Below are 25,021 nucleotides of genomic sequence, written 5' to 3' on the forward strand. Positions count from 1 at the left end.
ATTACCAATGGCCACACCCTCTATGACCCTACCTACTTTGTTCTTTTCCTTAGCACTTAGCACCATCTGATGTTCTGTGTATTTCCTTCTTTATGCCATTTATCCTGTCTCCATTCAGCTCCACACCATAGGGATTTTTATGTCTCGTTATGTGCTTGGGAAACCACCTGGCACATAGCAAGTGCTCAATAAAATGAATGACGGAAACTTGTGCATGTGTAACTTTTTGTAGCTCTTTGTTTAACTTTTTACTTTGATAAAATTTCAGACTGACCAAAAAGTTGTCAGAACAGTACAAAAAATTCCTGTATATTCTTCATCCAGGCGCCCCAAATGTTATTAACATCTTACCACTTCCACTTCATATTCTCTCTCTTTCTCTCTCTCTCTCTCTCTCTCTCTCTCTCTCTCTCTCTCTCTCTCCTCTTGCATCGAGAGCAATTTATAGATACAATGACCCTTTAACCCTATGTACTTCAATGTGTTCTGAATGGCATTCTCTTATATAACACTGCACAAGGATCAAAATCAGGAAATTAGCATTTATTCCCTATTATTATCTAATCTACAGACCTCATTCAGATGCCACCAATTGTCCCAATACCATCCTTTATCACCAAAGAAGACCCTGGCCCACTTGTTGGATTTGGTCGTCGGGTCTCCTTTAATCTGGAAAAGCTGCTCAATGTTTATGTGAGCTTCCTGATATTAACACTTTCAGAGAATATGGGCAAGTTATTTTGTAGAATGTTTCTCCATTTAAACATGATATGATTTTTTTTAAAATATATTTTATTGATATTTTACAGAGAGGAAGGGAGAGGGAGAGCTAGAAACATCGATGAGAGAGAAACATCGATCAGCTGCCTCCTGCACACCTCCCACTGGGGATGTGCCCGCAACCAAGGTACATGCCCCTGACCGGAATCGAACCCGGGACCCTTGAGTCCGCAGGCCGACGCTCTATCCACTGAGCCAAACCGGTTTCGGCTAAACATGATATGATTTGACTTATTCAAATAATGCCTTTTCGGCAGGAGGTCCCCAAGAGTCATGTGATGTCCCATTGCTGGTGTGGTTAGCTTTGATCGCTTGCTTGTCTGTCAGGGCACTCCACTATGAAGTTGTTGTTTTTACCATTAAAATGAACAATCCTTTGTGGGGAGTGACTTGGATACTATTAAATGTGCTGCTCCTCAAAATTTCACCAGTAACTCAGTGGTTGAGCGTCGACCTATGAACCAGAAGGTCATGGTTTGATCCCAGTCAGTGCATATGCCTGGGTTGTGGACTTGATCCTCAATAAGGGGCGTGCAGGAGGCAGCCGATCCAATGATTCTCTCTCATCATTGATGTTTTTATCTCTCCCTTCCTCTCTGAAATCAATAAAAATATTTTTTTAAAAAATCACTAAGCAGTTTTTCAAAGTGGCTATACTATTTTGCATCCCCACCAACAATGAATGAAAGATTGTGTTGCTCCACAGCCTCACCAGCATTTGGTGTTGTCAGTGTTCTGGATTTTGGCCATTCTTATAGATATGTTAGTGGTTTCTCATTTTAATTTGCATTTCCCTGATGACATATCAAATAGAGAATCTTTTCATATGCTTGTATATCATCTGTATATCTTCTATGGCAAGGTGTCTGTTAATGACTCTGGCCCATTTTATTTGTATTTTATATTTTTTACTAGAGGCCCGGTGCACAAAATTCATGCATGGGGGGGGGAGTGTCTCTCAGCCCAGCCAGCACCCTCTCCAATCTGGGACATCCCTCTCTCAATCCAGGACTGCTGGCTCCCAACTGCTCGCCTGTCTGCCTTCCTGATTGCCCCTAACCGCTTCTGCCTGACAGCCTGATTGTTGCCTAACTGCTCCACTGCCAGCCTGTTTGCCCCTAACTGCCCTTCCCTGCAGGCCTGGTCACCCATAACTGCCCTCCCCTGCAGACCTGGTCCCCCCCAACTGTTCTCCTCTGCAGGCCTGGGTCCCCCCCAACTACCCTTCCCTGCAGGCCTGGTCACCCTCAACTTCCCTCCCCTGCTGGCCTGATCACCCACAACTGCCCTCCCTTGCAGGCCTGGTCCCTCCCAACTGCCCTCCCCTGCTGACCATCTTGTGGCGGCCATCTTGTGTCCATATGGGGGCAGTCAGCTTGTGTGTTGGAGTGACGGTCAATTTGCATATTATCCTTTTATTAGATAGGATTAGATAGGATAGAGGCCTGGTGCACAGGTGGGGGCCAGCTGGTTTGCCCTGAAGGGTGTCCTGGATCAGGGTGGGGGTTCCCTTGGGGCATGGGGTGGCCTGGGCGAGGGGCCTGTGGTGGTTTGCAGGCTGGCCATATCCCCCTGCGACCCAAGCGGAGGCCCTGGTATCTGGGATTTATTTATCTTCTATAATTGAAACTTTGTAGCCTTGAGCGGAGGCCTGGGCCTGCCAGGGCAGGCAGAAAGCTTGGCTTCCTCCATTGCCGGGGGCAACCCAAGCCTCCTGCTCTCTCCATGGCTGCAGCCATCTTGGTTTGGGTTAATTTGCATACTTGCTCCTGATTGGCTGGTGGGCGTGGCTTGTGGGTGTAGCAGGGGTACGGTCAATTTGCATATTACTCTTTTATTAGATAGGATTATTGACATATAATTTCTTTTTATTTTATCTTATTTTTATTTATTTATTTTATTAATTTTATTGGGGTAATTGGTCAACATAATCATATAAGTTTCAGGTGTGGGTTTCTATATTACAAGATCTGTATATTGCACCATGTGCCCACCACCCAAAGTCAAATCTTCTCCTGTCACCATATATTAGAACCATTTTAAAGTCAGACTTGCTTTCTTATTGTTGAGTTTTAAGAGTTCTTTTTGTATTTTGGATAACAGTCCTTTATCAGATGTCTCTTTTGTAAATACTTTCTCTCCCAGTCTGTGGCTTGTCTTTTTATTCTCTTGACAGTATCTTTTTCAGAGTAGAGAATTTTAATGAAGTCCAGCTTATCAATTATTTCTTCCATGGATTGGGCCTTTTGTGTTATATTTAAAAAGTCATCACCAAACTCAAGGTCATCTAGATTTCTCCTACATTATCTTTGCTCCATTGTATTTCCTTTATCAAAGATGAGTTGACTGTATTTATGTGATCTATTTTTGAGCTCTTTATTTTGTTCCATTGATCTCTTTGTCTATTATTTCAATCCAATATCACATTGTCTTGGTTATTGTAGCTTTTTAGTATGTCTTGAAGTCCACAGTATCAGTCTTCCAAATTTGCTTTTCTCCTTCAATACTTCTCCATAAAACTTTAAATTAGTTTGTTGATATCCACAAAATAACTTGCTTGGATTTTGATTGGGATCACATTGACTCTACAGAACCAGTTGGGAAGAATTGGAATCTTGACAATATTGAGTCTTCTTATCCATGAACATGGAATATCTCTCCAGATTATAGTGATTTTAAAAAGTATGTTGTAATTTCTTGACTGTTTTTATGTGCCAGCCATTGTACTAAGTGCTTACCTGTTTGACCTTAATTACTCCTTACAGCAACCTCTGAGGTAAAAAGTCATGTCTCCATTTTACACAAAGAAACTGAGATTCAGAGAGCTAAGGCGCTTTCCCAAAAGCACGCAGCTAGCAAGTGCTAGAGCTAGGATTTGAACCTAGCTCTGCATCCAGAATTAGGGTCTGCCTCATTTGTCTTTGGAAATTTACAGGGCATGTACTGCTATGCAATGTTATACCTGGAGTGACAGCCACATCCCATCTCTGTATCACTCTTCTTTTTTAAATTTTATTTATTTTTTATTGATTTCAGAGAGGAAGGGAGAGAGAGAGAGAGATAGAAATATCAATGATGAGAGAGAATCTTGATCAGCTGCCTCCTGCACACCCCACACTAGGGATTGAGCCCACAACCCGGGCATATGCTTTTGACTAGAATTAAACCCGGGACCCTTCAATCTGCAAGCTGATGCTCTATCCACTGAGCCATACCAGTCAGGCTGTGTCATTCTTGAATGCTTTCAACCTGACCTGCAAATGTCTGGATTATCAGATTTGGTTTTTATAATTTATACCCTCCAACTCCCAAAGATCTTGGTACTCATTCCTGACCAGTAAGCATCCAGACCAGAAGGCAGAGATCAAACTGTCTTTTGGCCGATCCATTCTTGCAACTCAATATAACTGGATTAGCTGGTAATTGTTTTAGCAGCCAAATGAATGCAATCTGCAGTTATATATTTGGGGCACTTAGTTCAGAGATGCTAGCCCAGTTCAATTGAATGACATTCTGAAAGCCAGGATGGTAATGCTGCTGCTGATTGATAAAACTCCAGACGGCAGATGTGTTAAAGATTAGAACCAATGGCTGAGACTGATTTCTGGAGGTGCACTGTTAAACTGTTTCTGCCTAGGATACTAATGAGATTATAAATTTTTCTATCTGATCAACATTAGTAATTTGGATGAAAAGGGGCTAAGGGGCTACCTACTTTAGTCATTTGGTGATCCTATGAAAATTTCTTGCTCATCATCCCCATTTGCCAGGCGATAATAAAATTTCAATATTAGAGATTCACTCTTTGGGCAAATAAATTTTTGCAATATGTAAAGTGAATCCATAATGATAATGAACCTGGAACCCTATCACACTTTAGATGAACGAATTAAGTTCTTTCTGGAAAAGGATGATTGAGCAATTGGGGATTGGTGGACTTGGGAAGATTCTGAGGATGGAAAGGGGAACCCCAACATGTCAAACTTCACAGGCAAGCTTTGGGAATGCTATTTGGCGAGCGAAAATATTTCTGCCATTTTAATGGTAGATTAATTGAAAATGTGTGTGGCTATCTTTGCTTGTCACAAAACTAGGGGTGCTACTGACATTTAGTGGGCACATGCCAGGGGTGCTAAACAAACTACAGTGCACAGGACAGCCGAAATAACAAAAACTGTTCCATCAAAAATGCCAACAATGCCACCATTGATAACACTAGAGAATGCCACCGTAAGGCTGGTGAGTTTGCCCCTTTCAGAGCAGTGATTATCAAACCTGGCTGTATCCCAATAAAAATCAGGGGGGCCCTGGCTGGTGTAGCTTAGTTGGTTGGGCATCATCCCATGCACCAAAAAGTTCCCTGTTCGATTCCTGGCCAGGGCACATGCCCAGGTTGTGAGTTTGACCCCTGGTAGGGAACATGCAGGAGGCAGCCCATCGCTGTTTCTCTCTCTTTCTCTCTCCTTCTCCCTTCCTCTCTCTAAAAATCAATTATATATATATATATATATATATATATATATATATATATATATATATATATAAAACCAGATGGAGGGAAAGCCCAGAAATCAGAATTTTTATGACACTTTGCAGGGCAGTCTGATATGCAGCCAGCTTGTCTGCTTTCTAGGCATGGCTCAGGGCATCTTGAAGGACTTGACTTCTGGTAAAAAGGAGGCCAGAGTTGGTTGTGGGGACTTTGGGGTGCAATTATCACAGACCACCATGACAAGTGGTGCTACCAGGGTCTACATTCAGAAGCATTACAAACATGTTCTGTTGAAGTACAACCCACACAGAAAACTGCACAGCTCATAAGTGTAGAGCTCAGTGAACATGTACAAGATGCACAAAATTTACAAAGCAAACACACCTGTGTAATTATTACCCAGAACGAGAAGTTTCCAGAAGGCCCCGTATGGCCCCAAAGGTGGCTACTACTTTGACGTTGAATAGTATAGATTAGTTTTTTCCATTTTGAATTTTATATAACAGGAACGATATACTGTGTTCTATTGTGTGTTTGGCTTCTTTGGTTCAAAATCATGTTTGTGAGATTCACCCGTGCACTTCTGTGTAGCTACAGAGAGCTCCATGTGGGAATGTTACATGATATATTGATCTATTCTATTGACAGACATTTGGGAAGGTCCCAATTTTCAGCAAGTATAAATAGGCTGTTTTCACATTTTAAGGTGTGTCTTTTAGTGGACAAACGTCCTCATTCCTCCTGAATCTATACCAAGGTGTGCCCATGCTGAGTCACAGGGTATTCACATATTCAGTGATGGTAGAAATGACCAAACGTTTTCCCAAAGTGATTATACCAAGTTGAACTCCATCCAATAGAGTATGAGAGTCAGAAGTGGTTTTAGATCCATGTCAGTGACATGGGCAAGTTTTTAAACCTCTCTCAGCCTCAGTGTTTTATTCTGTAAAGTAGAACTTCTGTGAAGACTCAGTAGAAGCTTTACTCTGGTGGTCGCTCTTTCCTGAAAAGCTCTGGAGTCTTTTAGAAATCTGTGCTGGTAATGCTCATGCAGTGAAACTCAACAATCTTCTCGGGTGAGTCCATCAAAACAAGTTATATGTAAGTTCACGTTGCATGGTGAAGCTTTCTTATATGACTGGCTGTTTGCATCCATTCACATGGGATAACTTTTTTTTTTTAACACTTAAAAAAAATTCTAATCCGAGTACATGTTTAGAGAGAGGAAGGGAGAGAGAAAGAAAAAGAGACACTGGATGTGAGAAACATTGATTGGCTGTCTTCCGTAAGTGGCCAGACCTTCGATGGGGGATCGAACCAGCCAACCCAGTTATGCACACAGACTAGGAATTGAACCGGCAGCCTTTCGGTGCATAGGACAATGCTCAACTAACTGAACCACTCCAGCCAGGCTCACGGGATTACTTTTTGTTTCATGTTAACTGTCATGTGTCTTTGAGACAACATCTAATACAAATGTCATGAATATTTGTTGGAACTTCACACCCCATCTTCTTCCAACTCTGATAGCTTTTGGTTTCTTATCATTTTGTTTATACCTTGACAAGTTAGAAAATCTTGAAGGTGCTATAGGCAACCTGTAAAGGCTTATCCACAGACACAGAATGGGGAATTTATATAAAGATACATCATCTTTTTCAGAATGTCCCAAATGAATCCAAATACTGATGCGGGGGTGGGGGTGCATTAACTAGAAATCAACTAGCTAAGGCTTGAAAAAATACTTGCCTTCTTCCTCCTCTTCCCTCCTCACCTCCCCTATCCCTGTCTTCCAGTCTATACATTGCTTTGTGAAAATTCAGTGGTTTCTTGGTCAATCTACTTTGGAAGACAGTTCGATAAACCCTGTGACCCAGGAATTCCATGCCTAGGGCTATTCTTACAGAGATGCATGCTTATAGGCACCCGAAGGCAAGGGTGTTTAGGAGCCCCAACTGGAAACAACCCAAATGTCCCCCAACGGGATAAAGGATAAACAAACGGTGGCGTACTTTCAATGGAATACTCTACAGCCGTGAAAGTGAATCAATTGCAACCACGTGTGACAACAGTTGAATCTTAAAGACATCATATTGAGCCAAAGAAGCCAGCCCTCACAGAATACATACTACTGGATTCCATTTAGTTAAAACAGAAAAGATGCAAAGTAGAACTGTATTGTTTAGGAGTGCACAGTAAGGTGGTAAAGGTATAAAGAAAAGCAAGGTTGTTGACACCATAAAGTCAGGAGAGTGATTACTGCTGGGGGAGGGGGAAAGGGGTGTGTTTTTATGGGGTGCTGGCAATGTTTCTAGCTCTGGACTTGAGTGCTAGTTTTATGAGTATTCATTTCACAGCAGTTTCTTAAACTGTATATTTATGCTTTAGGCATTTTTCTGTGTTTATTCAACTTCACAATATAAAAGGGGGAAATGGGAAATAAATTGCAGTTGCTCTGGAGAGAAGTGAACACCATGTGAAGTGTATCATCCAGAGGCCCTATCCAGCCAACTAGGGGTCTTTTCAAAGATGGGGTGAATCTTTTAAAAAATACTTTTTATTTTTCAATTGCAGTTGATATACAATATTATATTAGTTTCACATGTACAACCCAGTGATTAGTCATTATATCACTAAGTGATCATTCCAATAAATCTCATACTCATCTGACACTATACATAGTTATTACAATATAATTCACTGTATTCCCTATGCCATACTTTATATCCCCATGACTATTCTGTACTTAATTAATTCCAATTTGTACTTCTTAATTCCTTCCCCTTTTTACCCAGCCCAACTCCCCTCCCATCTGGCCACCATCAAAATGGTCTCTGTATCTATGAGTTTGTTTCTGTTTTGTTTGCTTATTGTTTTTTATATTCCAAATATAAGTGAAATCATATGGTATTTGTCTTTCTCCGTCTGACTTACTTCATTTAGCATAACACCTTCTAAGTCATGTGTATCTTTTATTCCACCTTGCCAGGCCACTGTGACATGAAACTTTGACAGAAGTACCCAGTTTTCAAATTCTGTCTTTCGCTAAATAGACGACAATTTGTGTAGAGATGGACTAATTGCACCTCTACACACCAAACCCCTTCTTTTTAAAGTTGTTTCCTCCCTCCCTTCCTCCCTCCTTCTGCCTGCAAGATGCTGGGTGCGTCCGGTTGTCTGCAACTGAAATGGATGGAACCCGTAGGAAAACAAGGTTTCCTCCCCGAGAGGAGGAACCTGGCGTCCCAACTTCCCCCCAATCTCCCGACCATCCGGCTCTCCCCTTTCTCCCCCACTAACTCCGCGGAGCCAGGTCCCCTCGCGCCTCCGCGATTGGTCGCGGGCCATCATGTGTCGACACTCTGGGTGGGTCTTTCTCGCTTTCAACTCATCAATCGCTTCTCTTTGGAGCTTGGCTGCCCAGTGGTTCAGACCCTTGCGCCCATTTTCCCCTTTCCTTCCTCTTCACCCACCCCTTCATACCAGTCTTATTTTAGCAAAACCTAGAGGAGGAGGAAGAGGAGGAGGAGGAGGTTTTTGGAGGGGGAGGAGGGAACGCCAGGCATTGCAGCATCCGGGAGCAGCTATTGAGTGGCTAAGCGACGGCGCATACCTCTCTCTCTCTTTTTTCCCCCTGTTGGGAATTTTCAGGATTTCATTGCTGCAATTTAACCCCAGGATGAGGCACGGTTGAGCGAAGCGCTGCGCGCACACGCACTCACACTCAGCAGAAGAGGCAGCCGCGGGTTGATTCAGGAAGAAAAAAAAAAAATCACCTGGACCCTGCGGCCTCAAGACTCCTTAAAAGACCCCTCCGCCTCCGCCCCGAGCGTTTCCCTCCCCTCCCTTCTCTCCTTCCCCTGTTAATATTTTTTACTTTAATTTTATTTTTGGGCTACGGATCTTTGAGTTTTAAGGTCTAGGAACTCAAGCGAAACAAAAAGGGCGATTTCTTAATTGGGGGGGGGGGCTGCCCTCTCCCCACCAAAGACTTGGTTTTTATTTTTTTCTAATAAAATTTTTAAAAAATGGGCCGGGCGCACTCCCTTTGCAAGATGCCAGCCTGACCCGTACCTCGGAGGAATTTGAAGCTTCCACTGCGTCCCGGGGGGCGTCCTTTGCCAACCGTTCGCATCTTAAAGGGGGTGTGCGTTGGTTGTGTTTTTTAAGTGCCTTTTTCTTTCTTTTTTTTTTTTTCCGGAGTGGGTGGCCTGGGGATTGCCTGGATTCCTTCCTCGGTTATTTTTGCCTCGCTTCCCTCTCCCCTCCCCCCTCCCGGCCCCCGCGCCCCGCCCCCGCCCCCTCCTCCCGCCCCTCCTTCTCCGGGGTCAGCCAGGAAGATGTCCCGAGCTGCTATCCCCGGCTGGGGCCGGCCAGCCGCCTGGTGAGCCCCCGACCCGAGGCGCCGAGCCGCCGCCGCCCGATGGGCTGGGCCGGGGAGCGTCTCCGCAGTCGCAGCTCCGGCCGCCGTCTTCGCAGCCCCGGCAGCATCAGCAGCGGCATCGGCGGCGGCGGCGTCTTCCGCATCGTTCGCCGCAGCGTAACCCGGAGCCCTTTGCTCTTTGCAGAATGGCCCGCTTCGGAGACGAGATGCCGGCCCGCTACGGGGGAGGAGGCTCCGGGGCAGCCGCCGGGGTGGTCGTGGGCGCCGGAGGCGGGCGAGGAGCCGGGGGCAGCCGGCAGGGCGGGCAGCCCGGGGCGCAAAGGATGTACAAGCAGTCAATGGCGCAGAGAGCGCGGACCATGGCCCTCTACAACCCCATCCCCGTCCGACAGAACTGCCTCACGGTCAACCGGTCTCTGTTCCTCTTCAGCGAGGACAACGTGGTGAGAAAATACGCCAAAAAGATCACCGAATGGCCATATCCTTTGCCCGAAGCCCGGCAGCTGCGCCTACCCCTCCTCCCTCCGCTTCCCCTCTTCCAGGCTGGGAGGGAGACCCGGGGGTTGATGGGAGGTGGGGGGGTCTTCCAGGGGCTGGGAGAGGGGGCACCGGGGAGGAGTGTGCGGAATCTCTCCACCCCAAGCGGGGTTGAGCTACGGTGGAGGCTTGGGGTGGGGGGACCCGGGGAGTGAATTTCTCCTAAGAACCTATTCCAGAATGAGGGCTGGGCCCTGGGGTCGAGCAGGGGCCTTGGTGGGGCCTTTAGAGCCAGTTCCAAAGGGGTCAGGTTCTCCCTAATGAGCTGGAGCCACGGCCTGAGCGCACTGGCCAGGGCCGGGGAACCATGGGGGCATTGGCTGGGTATCCTTAGTCTCCCCTCACCAGGATTTGCGGTTGCCACAGAGCCAGAGCCCAATTCCAGCTCGCTGGCCTCTCCACCGGCCTTCCCCAGGTGGGGGCCGCACTCTTGGGCTACTTAGAGGTTTCCAGGGCCAGGAGTGAGGAGAACATGTGGCCTTCACACTGAGGGGCCAGCACTGGTCTGAGTGGGCCGCTAGCCTGGACAGGTGGAGGGCACTTAATCTCCCATTTCCTTTCATCTTTTGGGGTGTAGAAAACATCCCAGTGGCCTCGTCTGGGGCCCTGACCTGGAAGACCCACTATGAGCTCTCTCAGTAGGAAAGATAGGGCAGGAGAAAATGTTGGGTCCTGCCTGAGGGCCGTGCCAGGCCCTGGGCTGGATTCAGCTTCTCCCACCATTGGGAGCCGCGAGGGGACACCAGGAGAATCAGCACCCATGTGGACATCTCAGGCAGGTAAACGCCTTTTTCTTTTTTTAAATCAAAAGATCCAGAGAAAGGTGAAGACCACATTTTCCTCTGTTCGGATGCTATCAAAATGCAGATGCCCTGTGTTTCTTTAAATCTGTGCTTGCTTGAAATAAACCTTAAGGAGGGCTTAACATCTGTTGAGATGTAGGCAGGCAAGGATGGGTAATTAGTCGGGCTTTCTAGCAGTTATCTAAGCATGACCCAGATTCCAAGTGGGGGGACACACCCTGCTCCCCAGGCTGACTGGCCACCCTGTCATGCCCAAATATGCCATTTCTTGGCAAGGTTCCAACTGGCTGCTCTCAATGTAAAAACGAACCGGGCTGCCTGGGTCCCCAGAACTCGGCAGTGAACCCCCATCCATTTTGCCTATGGTTTTGACTTATGTACTCGGCAGGGCTGGGCCTTGGGGTGGTCCTGCGTTGGTTATTTGCAGAACACAGTGGTGGATGGATTCACTTTCAGTGGGACTCAGTATTGAGCCAGGCTTTTGGCTTCTGAGTGCTTAAATTGTCACTGAGGTTTTGGAGTGTGTGAACAGTTTACTTTGAGGGTGGTGAAAATTAAGAGTTTCGGCCGGGGCCCATCTGGAGGGGTGTACCCCTAACCACCATGGGTGCCCAAAGCAGGAGCCAGGTCTCTGCCTGCTAAGTTCCAACCTCTCAGAGGTCTTGTGATCACTCTGCCTGCCTCCTCCCAACCCCTGGAGGACTGGTGGGAGCTTGGAGGATGGCAAGGTGTCAATGTGTGCACTGCTCAGCTAACTCCAGGGGGTGTCCAGGAGGAATTCACTGGTCTGACAGGTTTCCAAATTGAAAATGGCTTTAGATTGCCTTCTAGATCATGGATTTGGCATCTTGTAAGAGGAAATGAGGGAGGTGGAAGTCTAATGTGTCCTTAGTTCACCCCGATCCGGCCTGAATCCTGCAGAGAGGGCTGTTGGGGAGGCAGGGGATTGCTCAGGGGCGGGGTGCAGGTGACTTAGTGTTGGTGGGTATTTGAGTTTTTTTTGGCTTTCTGGCTCTTGGTAGCTTTGTGATGAGTTTGTGCATTTTGCTCTCTGCAGACAATTTTTGTTCTCTCTTTGGCCCGAGGCAGCAAGCACATTATACAGCCTCACTCTAGAAGGGAAAGCTCTCCATCCCCCATTCTGTCACAGAGCAGGTCACCCAGGACTGAGCTTTTTCCAGGAGGATGAGATGGGTGAGGACAGAGAGCTGGGGGCCTGGATCAGGGAATTCAGGCCAGTGCAAGGAGGTGGGAATGCTGAGGAGTCTGTGCCAGGGCAAAATGTTGACTTCTAAATCCAAATACTACTGCCATTTAAGAAAGTGTTTACATACTTATTCTGAACTTTTAGAATAAAATCTGATGTATGTACAGGAAAGTGCACAAGCTGAGTCCAGCTTACAAGTGTTCACAAAGTGAGGGCAAGCATGCAGCTGGCACCCAGGTCAAGAAAAAGGATGTGACCAGTCCCCCTCCACCCCCCAGCACCTCCCTCATGCCCCCTCCCAGTCATTTCCTTACAAGGGTAGCTGCTACCCTGATCTAACTGCAATTGACTCGTTTTGCTTCTTTGAACCTCCTGTAAATGGAGTCACAGGCTGTGTTATTTTGCATCTGGCTTCTTTAGCTCAACAAGATTCATCCATGTTGTTGTGAGTAGTTCTAGGTAGTTCCTTCTCATCGCTGTGTGGTATCTTATTGTGTGACTCTAACACAGGTATTTATTTTGAGGGCCACTGGGGTAGTTTCTAGATTGTGCTGTTGGGAACATTGTTGTACTTACCTTTCGTTAAACTTTTACTTTGCATTTCTCTTGGGACTATTCCTAGGAGTGGACTTGGTTCGCCATTCTCTGATACATGTGTTTTTGAAAACAGCATTGACTAAGGGTTGTAGTTGAATCTGGAAAGCAGCTTCCTCACTGTCCTTGGAGGAAGAGTGAGTGCAAGTTTCATGAACTTGGCTGTATGGGTACTGGGCCTAAAAGTGTTACTTACAGCATGGCACGCTGGTGGAGGGTGCAGCCTTGATTTCCCCATGCTTACAGGCACTTGGCCATTGTGACTTATTACTCTTCTGTGCACACACACACACACACACACACACACACCCCAGCAGTGCAAGCTTGAAGCCAGCCATGAGAATTAAGCATTCTCATTAATTTTATTTTTGTCTTCCTAAGTAAGAAAACTGAAACGGAAGGCGTGGATGTTCAGATTTGCACTGCTGCTGCCTTTTGCTCTTGGAGTAGGCCGGGCAGCAAGCCATCTTGACCACACACCTTGGTTGCATGTTTTTGTTGATTGGAAGTCTGATCGAAAGATGGCTGTGACAGGCTCTGATGACGGCTTCTAAGGAGCACAAATCTGTCAGCTCAAGAAGTTGCATCTGTCAACCTTCCTAGAGCCCCCACTTAATGCCACTCTCTCCTTCTGATGTGCCACCAAGCACCACTGTGAATGTCATCTTCCCCCAGTCCTGCTGATGCCAGCAGATCTCCCACGGAGCAGGGTATAGGAATTTGGGCCATTGCAAGAGCCGTGGACCCAGGTCTGTGTGTTTTCATGCTCGGTCTCCTGAATCGCATGTGGATTCCAGCTTTTCATCTGTGTTTTTGGGAACGCACCAAGAAGCCCAGAGTCCCACCACATCAGGTAACCTGTGGACATTGGCCGACTGGCATTCCCCCAGTTTTTTTTGTGTGCGTGTGTGTTTTTTTTTTAATGAAAGGCTCTTTAAAGACAACCGAGAAACAGAGGGAGCTCAGGGAGAAGTCAGAGCCCATCCTGAAAAGGAGAAGGTGCTAGAAGATACTTCTCTAGAGGGCAGGACAGTATGACCCCTAGGTCCTTCTACTAGATCAGCATGGCCGGGATTTTCAGAAGAGCAAAATTCTGGGAAGTAAGAATTAGCATGACTTTTTTCTTTTTCTTTTCTTTCTTTCTTTCTTCCTTTTTTTTTTTTTTTTTTACAAAGGTGCCTTCCCTTCTCTGAAAAACCTACCTCAAACTGGCTGGAGTTTATAGTTTTAATGTACAGTCTGAATGTATCCCACCCACCCAGTGTGCGTTTTGGTGTGTTTCGCTGCAGAAATGCTAGCTAAGCTTGATAATGGGGTACTGTGCCAGCCCCCACTGGGAGTGTTATGTGTACATTGCTGTGCTTCTCAAATGTTCATGTGCACGAGGATTATCTTGTTAAAGTGATGATCCTGGTCCAGCAGGTTTGGGGTGGGGCCTGGGATTCTGCTCTTCCAACACACTTCTAAGGGTTGCCCATGCTGCTGGTTTGTGGGAGACTCCTAGGGTATCTAGGTCATATCACAGATGCATCCTGTTACCCTCCCCCCGCCCTTTTTCTTAAAAATCAGGTTTGTTGAGATATATTAGCAAATTCACCCCTTTTAGCATACAGTTCTGTGAGTTTTGACATGTAGCCACCATCAAAATCAAGGTAGGGAACAGTCTGTCACCCCAAATTACCCCCCTAATACCTCTTTGAGCCAACTCCCCACTGCCAGAGCCCCTTGCTAGCACTCATCTCTTCTCTATCCTTACAGTTTTGCTTTTCCAGAAGGTTATATAAACAGAACCCCACTGTGTGAGCCTTTGAGTGTGGTTTCTTTCATGCGGCCTTTGCAATCCATTCATGTTGTTGTGGTACCGGTAGTTCATTCCTTTTCGGTGCTGCGTAATATTCCGTGCGATGGATGGACTAGAGTCTGTTCATCCATTTCCCAGTTGAAGAACATTTGGGATGCTTCCAGGTCGGGTGATTATGAATAGAGCCACTGTAAATACTGGCAGATGGGTTTTCGTAGGAAGCATTGGGAACCTACATTTATTTCACTTCTCTTGGGTAAATAAATAGCTAGGGGCAGGATTGCTGGGTTGTGTGCAGTAAGTATATGTTTAACTGTATAAGAGACCGCCAAACTGTTTTGCAAAGTGGTTGTGCCATTTTAACATTCCTACCCTTGTTATCCTTCTAAAAAGCATCAAGCTCTAAATACCAAGGCACATGTGGCCTCAGGGGTTTAGGATAAAGAATTGTGGGTGTGTAGAAAGTGCTTGGAAGTGGTAGCATTAAGTACCAGTCAGAGGACTAGGGAGAGTGAGGATGTTATCTGTAGCCAAGTGCCTGCACTGGTTTGAAATGTAGGAAGAGAAGGGAGTCTGGCGTGGAGGGCATTGGTTTTGCTGCTCAGCAGCAAAAAGTCAAGGCTGTGAGAGCCAGGCCCACCCCTACTCACCCCTGCAGTCCCACCGCGCCCTACAAACGTTTGTCTAGTGAGTGAAAAAAGGCCTCTCTGCCTCGTTGGCCAAATCATATAGATCTGATTCGCCCTTGTGCCAATGTTTTCGGTTTTTGATGGGTTTTAGTTGTGTGTTGGGGGAGTGGTGTGCATGAGGTTATCAGACCAGAGAAGGTCTCTGAAATTTTAGTGCTTGAGAAGCTGGGGAACTGTGGCCCCTTGTGAGTGAAGTCCTCCTTCGGTGCCTTGGGGGTGAATTCTGTTGAGTGCTTGTGGCTCGTGCACCCCCGTTACCCCCAGTCACAAGCACACGTGTACTTTTTCAATGATCGAAGGCACCACCGTGAAAGTGGGCTCAATGCAGAGATGGTCAGAGCCCCCATAGTGAATGCACTTCTGAGAATGCTAACTCAGCTTCATAGAAAGGACTGGGTGGTGCCGTGAAAGACCGCAGAGAGAGGGAAAGCGTTCCGGACGCCGGGTCAGCCTAGGTTTGAATGACTCAGTTTCCTCATGTGCATGATGAGAATACTGTTTCTGATAGCATCTTCCTTGCACAACTCTTGGGGAGCTTAAATGGGGTTACACATGGTAAACACTCAGCATGGTGTCCGGCATGGAGAAAGCCCCCAGAATACATGAGCCATAATATCAGAGGCTACTTTTATCCTAATGTTCTTTTTGGGAAACTTTGGCTTTTTAGGAACTGAAGCTCTCTGGGTAGAGGGGTAGCAAAGGGCCCTGTAACTGGCCAATTTGACTTTAGTCATCTGAGTGGGGCACTCTTCAAAGCACCCCTCGGAAGCTTTCAGAGGTAAACATCATGCCCACTTGACCCATTTTTCTATTCTCTTCGATCTAAGACAAAATTAATTGTCTCCCCCTCCTTTGATTCCTCCCTCTGAGGGTGACAAGGTGACAGAATTTTAAAGTATATACTTAGCTTTCTCCCCTTCACCCCATGTCCCACCACAAACTCATCTCCTTTTGAGCTTGTCAAGAGTCCCGCCCAGGATGGAGACCACAGGCCTAGAACAGCTGCTGTGGCTACCCCAGGTGACCACTGAGAGTTAACGACAGAACCCTGCTTTGGGGTTAGCTTAGGTCCCCCTCTCCCCTCCCCCAATTTCTCTCTTTCTTCTTTCTCTCTTGGAAGAACAGAGAAGGCAAGTGACATTCCAGAGGAGAGTATCAGGTGGTTGGCCTCAGCAACTTGGGTTTCAAAAACCACCAGGAATGAGTTCTTATCTGGGTGACCAGATGTCCCCGTTTGCCCAGGACTGTCCCGATTTTAGCATCTCAGGAAACCCAGCAGTTCTAGGCAAACTGGGATGTTGGTTACCCTAGTGGTGAGTTCTTAACAATGAAGAGGAGGGGAGCAAGAGATGGTTCCGTGGCCCAGGAAAGGAGAAGATAGGTAATTTTTTCCCTCTGAAAAAGCCAAGTCTTTTGACTGGAATGAAGATGGCTTTTGGAAGCTGCCCACTTAAGGCAGCTAATTCAAACGAGATCCCGGCTCTGAAGCAAATTTCCGGAGTTAAGTCTGGATCAAGTTTTGTCATCTCTCATGGGTCGGACATGACTTTACTTTCTGTTCAGACTGGGAACATCCTTGGGGCTTTCTTGAAGGGGCTCAGTGCTCAGGTTGGACTTGGAATTCAGAGTCAGCAGTCTCTCCCCCTGAAGAACTCTACTCACGGGCCAGGGACTGCTCTCTGGAGCCATGAAAGAAACTCAGCTTCGTCACCCACCTGCCAGTAAATAATATTCACACTGTGAACTTCTATACTCCTTTTAGGCCCGTGTGTATGATAAACCAATTTTAAGGTATTTTATCCAAGCAGTGTTTGTGGGAGGCCTAAGTCTGATCTCAAAAATAAACTGACAGATTTCTCTTAAATGAGATACATTGGGGGTGACCTAGAACTTGCTCTGGGGTAGGGGTTATGTGGTTTCTGACCTCCCAGAACTTGCCATATTCTTTTATCTCCTTGACCTTTATTATTTTCTTTATTAAGAATAATGGGACTGGGGAGTGGGGGGAACCTTCATTTGCTGCTGTGCAATGTTTGTGGCACATTGTGGAGTCCACATAGATATGCAACTCTCTGAGCAATGGCACCAGGAGTGGAGGGAAGGAGCAGAATATTGACTGGAGGTGCAGCATATAAGGCTTGGGGACTGGTGACTGCTGCAAATCTCAGCTCCAGTTCATAGCAGGGAAGCCTCAGTCTGCTCATCTATAAAATGGGCACAGTCCGATGTCCAGGGAATTGTGGAAAGGTGCACAGAAAGCATTAGGCATGTATTATCACTGTAAAAAGTAGCAAGACAGATGGGTTTTAGATTTCATGATGGGAAGGGCTGGGTTTGTTGTGGTCACCTCTCTGGCCCTGTGCTTTTATGCACCTCAGGTTTACAGCCTATTGTTTTACTTCTCTTCTGGGTTTACAACACACTCTATTGTCTCCTTTAGCTTATTTTTTTTTTCTTATTTTAATAGAGTGTGGAAACACTGATGGACCAGCTATGTCAAAAATTAGAATGGTGGCCCTAACCGTTTGGCTCAGTGGATAGAGTGTCGGCCTGCGGACTGAAGGGTCCCAGGTTCAATTCCAGTCAAGGGCATGTACCTTGGTTGCGGGCACATCCCCAGTGGGGAGTGTGCAAGAGGCAGCTGAATCGATGATTCTCATCAATGTTTCTAACTCTCTATCCCTCTCCCTTCCTCTCTGTAAAACAATCAATAAAATATATTTTTAAAAAATTGGAATGGTGGTCCCCAGAGTGGCCCCACAGGGTCAGCATCACCTGCTCTAGGGCAAACTTCTCACCCTGGGGCATGTTCAGCATCCCCTGGTGGGTTTCTAAACAGGTGCTGGGCCTCATCTCCAGAGTTTCTGATTCAGCAGGTTTGGGATGGAGCCTGAGAATGTGCATTTCTAGCAAGTTCCCAGATGGTTCTGGTACAACTGGTCTGGAGAACACACTCCGAGAAACCCTAAGCTTAGAATATGACCAATAACTTCCATCTATAATTCCTGACCCCACCTTTTCCTCATCCCCTCCCCCACTGTACTCTCTGAAAGGCATTTGCTCTCCCTTGGATTGTGTGGGTTTTATTTTCTCCTTCCTTTCCTTCCTTCCTTCCTTCCTTCCTTCCTTCCTTCCTTCCTTCCTTCCTTCCTTCCTTCTTTCCTCCCTCCCTCCCTCCCACCCTCCTTCCCTCCCTCCCTCCTTTCCTTCCTTCCAGGTTTTATCACTTGTGCCTTATAAATTTAACTTGCTTGGCTTCTGAGCTTTTTAGCCTTCTGGAACTTGTACTTGCTTTTTTTCACTCAACAGTATGTTTCTAAGATTCAACTCTCTTGTTGAGTCATTTATTTTTCTTTGTATAATATTGTACTTTGTGATGATACAACAATTTATTCATTTTCCTGGATGGTGGACATTTGGGATATATCCAGATTGTTTTATTTTATTTTTTGCTATTAAGAACAGTGCTGCCGTGATGAATAAATAATTTTTCAATGAATGAATTCAAGGTGTTAATTTTAGTCTGTGTACTTGGGAATCTAACTTCAGTTAGAATCAGCTGAGATTCATCAGCATTTATGGAACACCAGCTATCTGACAGGCATTGGTGAAGGCATTTCACATTCTTTTCATCATGCTCTCTAAGGGCTAGGTCAGCCAGACAATCCCTGTTCCTGCTTGTTTTCTGAAAGACAACCTGTGGTTTAGACCCATTGGTTTGTGAGAAGCCATATGGCCGAGTTGGGAGCATGGACTCTGGAGCCAGGTGGCTAGGGTTCAAATCCCAACTCTTCTAGTCACTAGCTGTGTGACCTTGGGCAAGTCACGTAAGTGTTCTGTTTCTCAGTTTCCCAGTCTATCCAGTGGGGATTCTGATAGCACCTATCTTGGAAAATTAAATGAGTTAATATATGCTATTCTTAGAATAGTGCTTGGAACTTAGTAAGCTCCATATGTGTTTATAGGTGGATGGATAGGAGGGAGGGAGGAAAGGAATAAGGGAGAAAGGAAGAAAAATAGATGGATAGGATGGATGGAAGGAAGGAAGGAAGGAAGGAGGAAGGAAGGATGGGTGGATAGATGAGGGGAAGGATGGATGAGTGGACTTACTATGGTGGCCATATTAGGGATTCTCTGACCTAATGCTTGGCATAGTGTGTGTCACACAATAGGTACTACAAAGTATTAGTTATTGTTATTCTGCCTTTTCTTTCCAAGGTTCTCAACTCCTTTGATCTATGTTATTCTTTGGCATGTATCTTGTTAACCCTAGATGATCACCTCAAACATCATTGCTCCAAGGTATAAACCAAGGGAAAATCAATCACAGGGTGATTGTGTATAGTAGAATTCCATGATTCCAAGGCTCAAACAGGACTTTCCCCATCTCTCAGCAATTCTTTTCTATGCTCCTAAGCATCTTCCCTACACCACACTGACAGACTCTCTCTCAATACCAGATTCCTCCAATCTCCACAAGATCCCCCTACTCCTTAGCCTTGCTCAGCTAAGGAGTGCCATCATTGATGAAATCAATCACAGCAAGCATAGGGCAGCTTCCATGAGGGCCTTACAAGAACTCAGAGTATATGGGTCTTGCACAAATTGGGATAGCCAAAAATATTTATGGACTTGAATTACCTTTGGAAGAGTTGTCAGAATGCAAATTTTTTAGCAGTGTGGCCTACTCCTAATCACAATGCAGTCTTTTAAGTTGTGGATCATGGATGGATGTTTGCAGGGGAGAGGGGCACATGCTGTTAGTGTTGGATGAATGGATGGATGGATGGATCTATGGATGGTTGGACAGAGAGATGGGTGATAGGTGGGTAGATAAATGAATGGAGGAGAGGAAGGGAGGGAGGGAGGGAGGAAAGAAGGAAGGAAGGAAGGGAGGGAGGGAGGGAGGGAGGAAGGAGGGAAAAAATAAAGATGAATGATGTCGGATGGGTAGGTGGATGGATTATAGGCAGGTGGATAAAGAGATTGGCAGATTACTGGATGGGTGGGTGGAGAGATATATGGATGATGGAAGGAAGGAAGGAAGGAAAAAAAGTATGAATGGATATATGGACAGATAGTAAATAGATGGGCAGATGACTGGACTGGATTGAAGGAGAAAAAAGTGGATGGGTGGGAGAATGGGTGGATGTTGGATATAAGAGTGTGTTTAGAAGGGTGGATGTCCACGTTGAGTCTCTCTAATATTTGGTGTTCCTGTTGATTTCGGAATGGCCAAGTTCCTCCACTTATACCTTAGTTGGACCTTTCCTAGAGTCAAGTGAATTTTGCATGCTTTTTGTGAAAATATGATTGTATGCTTATGTCTCACCTCTCTGATTAGAAAGTTCCTTGACAGTAGGGGCTGGTAATTTACCGTTGTCACATCCCCCAACAGTTCTTGCATGAATGTTTGTTAATTGAGTAATAATGAGAAAAATAGTGTTGTTGACAAAGGTTATTAAATTTCTGGAAATACTTGGTTTAGTTTATTTTAACATGAGTCTGAAAGTGGGATCCAAGAGAAAGCGGGATGTCTTGGATTTTGCTTTATCGGTGAATAGTGGGAGGCTAGAGGGATAGATGTCTCTCTTCTGAGCAGGTCGGATACGTGCCCCACATTCTTACCCACAGGCCAGAGATTGCAGATCAGACAGACATACGAGGGCCCTATATGACCCTACCTGACCTGGTCCCTGTTTTGCCTTTGATCCATTTCTTCCATTATCTACCCCTTCTATTCTGTCTCAGCCCCACTGGCCCTTTTTGCATTTGTGTTGGCTGATCCCTCTGCCTGCATCATAGTTCCCCCACATCTCCCATGACTGACTTCTCTTCATTTAGGTCTCAGCCCAAAAGCTGCCTCCTCCAAGAAGCCCGTCCTCTTCATTTACTGAACACCTAAAATACAACGAAGAATAGAAAATATATGTATACTCTCCTTTCCAGAGAGAATCCCTGGAGACATTTTAATATATTTTATCCATACCTTTTTATGGATATAGGCTTTTTTTTTTAAAACACATTTCCATGTCACTAGATACCCTTGGCAGCATCAGGGCTACCGTGTATACTTGTGCAGGCTATACAAAAGGGTATCCCATCTCACATCAGAGACATTATAGAACTATACATGCATTATTTAAATGTCCCAGTTGATAGAAGCTTAAGTATCTTGTTATAGAAAAATGAAGATATGACAATTTTTGACAGATGGACCTAACAACTGGAAAAAGGGGCATCTTATTGAAATTCACATAGTGGTGCAGTATGGGTTGGCAGCAACCCCAGAAAAAAACTGTTGTTAATATCTGATGACTTTATGGCTGTATCGTACTTCTTAGAACCGTCTCCAGTTGTTTGTTTTGTGTATAAAGAACAGTGCCGCCAACATCTTTGTGCACGCGTCGCTGTCCAAGGTCCTGATTTTCAGATTAAAATTCTAGTCTGAGATACGGGGCTCAAGTCTTGAAACGGTTGCCACCACTTCCCTTGAATCTGTGAAAGAGATTTTGAGACTGAAAACTCAGGAAGTTGAGGAGGAGGAGCAGGGAAAGAACAGTGGATTGGTTTGCAGTTCTTCCTGGCTGCATGTATAGCAGTGCTTTTGAACTGGGGGGCGATTGTGCCCCATAGGGGACTTTTGGCAATGTGTGGAGACATTTTTGGTTGTCACGAATGTGGAGGGAGAGGTGATACTGGCATGTAGTGGGTAGAAGCCAGGGATGCTACTGGGTGTCCTAAAAATGCACAGGATAACCCTCCTCCCGCCCCAGTAAAGAATCATCTAGCCCCAGATGTCAGTATAGTGCCAAGATTGAGAAATCCTGATGTAAAAGATGTCACGGATTTCTTGGAGGGGAGTGGGTGGGTTTAGAGTTTTGGGGTGACTTAAATTTAATTTACAGTTTCTCTTCCTTGCTGGGTGTTGAAGCCAGCTTTCTGTGAACTTTAGATCCCACACGATCAGCAACAGGCTTGCTACCAGCAGATTCGTTGATGTAAATATAGACGAGTGTATAGAAGGAAATCTCACCCGGAGTTGGAAAAGGTTGGCATGAAAGCTGCTGTGGCCTCCGTTTCTCCTTTCTTCTCCTTCTGGTGCCCAGTGTTTATGTCGTGTCTCACTTTCTCTGGGTTCCTGGCATGGCGAGTGCTGCTGGTGTAGACTGTGGTTTTCTGCTCCTGTAGTCCCCATACTAGGGCTTGCCTTGGGCATGTACAGGATGCAGACCCCTGGGGCAGGTGAGCTTAGAGATGGGGGTGGGGATGAGTGCATTCATTCATTCATAAATGTTTATTGAGCACTTCCTATGTGCCAGGCGAGGTGAGGGCAGGAAGGTGACAAGGGTAAATTTTGTGCCGAGCTTTTTTGACCATGTGGGGACTTTTACTCCAAAGGAATTCGCATTCCCTCCCCGCCCCCCCCCCGCCCCCTCCCCCCTGCCCCACACACTTACACTTTTTGTTTTCCATAACAAAAGTAGGGTCATTTTGCTGTTTTTCCACCAACACGAGCCACGCTGCAGGGACCCCACCCAGTGTGATGTTTGTGCACATGCCTGCGACTATTTCCTTAGGACAGAGTCCTGGAAATGGCACAGCTGGGTCATGTGTCAGGGCCAGGTCACGAGGGACAGTAAGTCTGTGCCCTCCAAGGTCCCCTTTCCCTGATTTTGAGGCCAATTGGGTTGCCCTTGATTTAACATCTCGAAGACGATGAGCCTTTTCCAGATCTGTGCGAGCTCTCTGCATCTCCTTCATGATCTTCTGGTCACACCTTTTGCTCGTTTTTCTCTGCACAGATGTCTTGAGGGGGCGGGGGTAGAGGAGGGTTGCACCAGGTTCTGTAGACACTGAGGTTCTATGGCTCTGTTTCGGGTTTCAGGCAGTCTATGGAGGGCTATTGAAGCAGATTCCGTGGGTCAAATCCCCGCTCTGCTTATTGCCAACTGCACCATCCTGGTAAGTCACTTACCCTCCTAGGCCTCAGTTTCTTCATCTTTAAAATGGGTGTAACATCAGTGCCTGTATTAGATGGTACAGCTCTAGAACATTCTGTCATCCCAGAGGAGTTTTAGGCAGTTCTAGCATCAGCATCTCCTGGGAGGGAGTTGGAAATGCAGAGTCTCACTCCCAACCTTTGTGGATCCCAATCTGCATCTCAACAGGACCCCCCATGTTGATTTTGGCTGCAGTGGGAATCACTTGGAAGCTTGAAAAATACTGATGACCCAAGGCCCACCCACGGATGCTGGTGGTGTTGCCAGATGGGGACTGGCCCAGAGCAGGTCTGCCTCAGGGCGGCCAGTGGTGTGTGGGTTCTTGACTTTGTGCAGGAAAGATTTCACAACATGATCCGGGTGATTTTGAGGGGATGTTTATTAAAGCTGGGGACAGCGACACTAGGAAGGGCTTAGGGTAGCAGAAGCAGCAGGAGAGAGCTGGGCAGGGCTGCTGTGGCTCCCTAGAAACGTTATAGGAGAGAAGTGAGCCATGGCGGGGCTGCTGTCAACTCCTTGGGAAGTCAGAGATGATGGGGCCTTGAAGACAGGTTCAGGGGGTTAGCCTGGGACGAGCTGTGCTGCCCACTGCTCCCCTGGTTGCAGGTCTCGTGGGGTCCCTTAGAGTTTAGGAGAAAGAAAGTCAAACGTTCATGCCCGAGAACCAGCATGGGTGTGTTCCAGAGAGAGCCCGTGCTGGGTCCTTGTCTTATGGGTTTCTATCTTCTGTGGCAGAAATCCTAGGGGAGGGTCTTAACAGAATATTCATCAGTTTTCCAGGTGTGTCCTTCAATATGTTGATTCATCAATATGAGCTTATAGGAGAATTTGGGTTTATTCTCTGGTCAGTTTCACTGCTTTACTTTTATCTTGGGTCTGTCTAGCTGTCATCAGATTTTTTATTACTTGTTCCCCTGACTTTCCATCCGTCCTTGGGTTTGGTTGGCACAAATGGCACTAACTAGGTCTTTGTCACCTATCTCCCTGACCAGAGTGATTTAAGCTGTGTGTTCTCTGGTTAGGGAGGTGAGTATGAATCATTTGCTCTCAAGTGTCCTTGGTTAGGGAAGATAAAGGTCATGCAAATCACTGGCTGTAAGTTGTAAGTTGCTCAAATTGTTTGGCCTTATTTAATTTTCTTGTCTCAGTTTCCCCATTCCACGTGCCCAGGGATTTTCCTAGCTTCTTACTATCCTGCCGCGGTGGGATTGGTCCAGAGCTGCCCTTGGGTGTAGGGAGTTTTGAAACCACTCCAGGTGAGGCTACAGTTCAGCTAGGATTGGCAGAGAGCCCACTGGGTGGTTAAGAACACGTGGAAGGCAGGTAGACTGGCATCGGAGCTGTGCGGCCCTGGGTAAGCCACTTACCCTCTCTGAGCTGCAAGTTCTCTCTCTATAAAACCAGGACGTGGCTGGCAGGGCTGCAAGAAGGACATGATGTGAAGGCTCAGAGTGCTGAGCGGGAGGCCTGGGATGTGGATAGTAAGCACTCCCTACATAAAAAAAAATGGTTAATTTTTTAAAATGAGGTCAGCAGCCTTAGAGCCAGTAGTTGGAGTGGAGGAAACGAATCTCTTTTTTGATGTTTTTCTTTTAATTTAAAAAAATTGAGGTAACAGTCGTGTAACTTAAAATTAACCTTTAACCATTTTCAAGTGGAAAATTCAGTGGCATTTAGCACAGTTACAGGGTTGTGCAACCACCACTTCTGTCTGGTTCACCCAAAAGGAGA

The 25,021-nt window shown here is 46.1% G+C and overlaps 1 protein-coding gene across 3 annotated transcripts in view; it reads left to right on the forward strand.

Annotated features, from left to right (window-relative positions):
- The window catches only part of CACNA1A (calcium voltage-gated channel subunit alpha1 A), a 309,019-nt gene that overhangs the window by 76,946 nt on the left and 207,052 nt on the right, over nt 1–25,021 (forward strand). Inside the window, exon 3 of one of the 3 annotated variants that reach the window (XM_080671827.1) lies at nt 9,841–10,134. The exons of 1 other annotated variant lie outside the window; for it this stretch is intronic. In XM_080671827.1, coding sequence (XP_080527953.1) covers nt 9,841–10,134 — 294 coding nt within the window. Of the gene's footprint in view, nt 1–9,840; nt 10,135–10,824; nt 10,973–25,021 lie in introns of those variants that run through there. One more of the 3 variants, XM_080671828.1, reaches the window with a different exon arrangement.

Source organism: Plecotus auritus (genome assembly GCF_963455305.1).
Source record: "Plecotus auritus genome assembly, chromosome: 6".
In the NCBI taxonomy this organism is placed as follows: Eukaryota; Metazoa; Chordata; class Mammalia; order Chiroptera; family Vespertilionidae; genus Plecotus; species Plecotus auritus.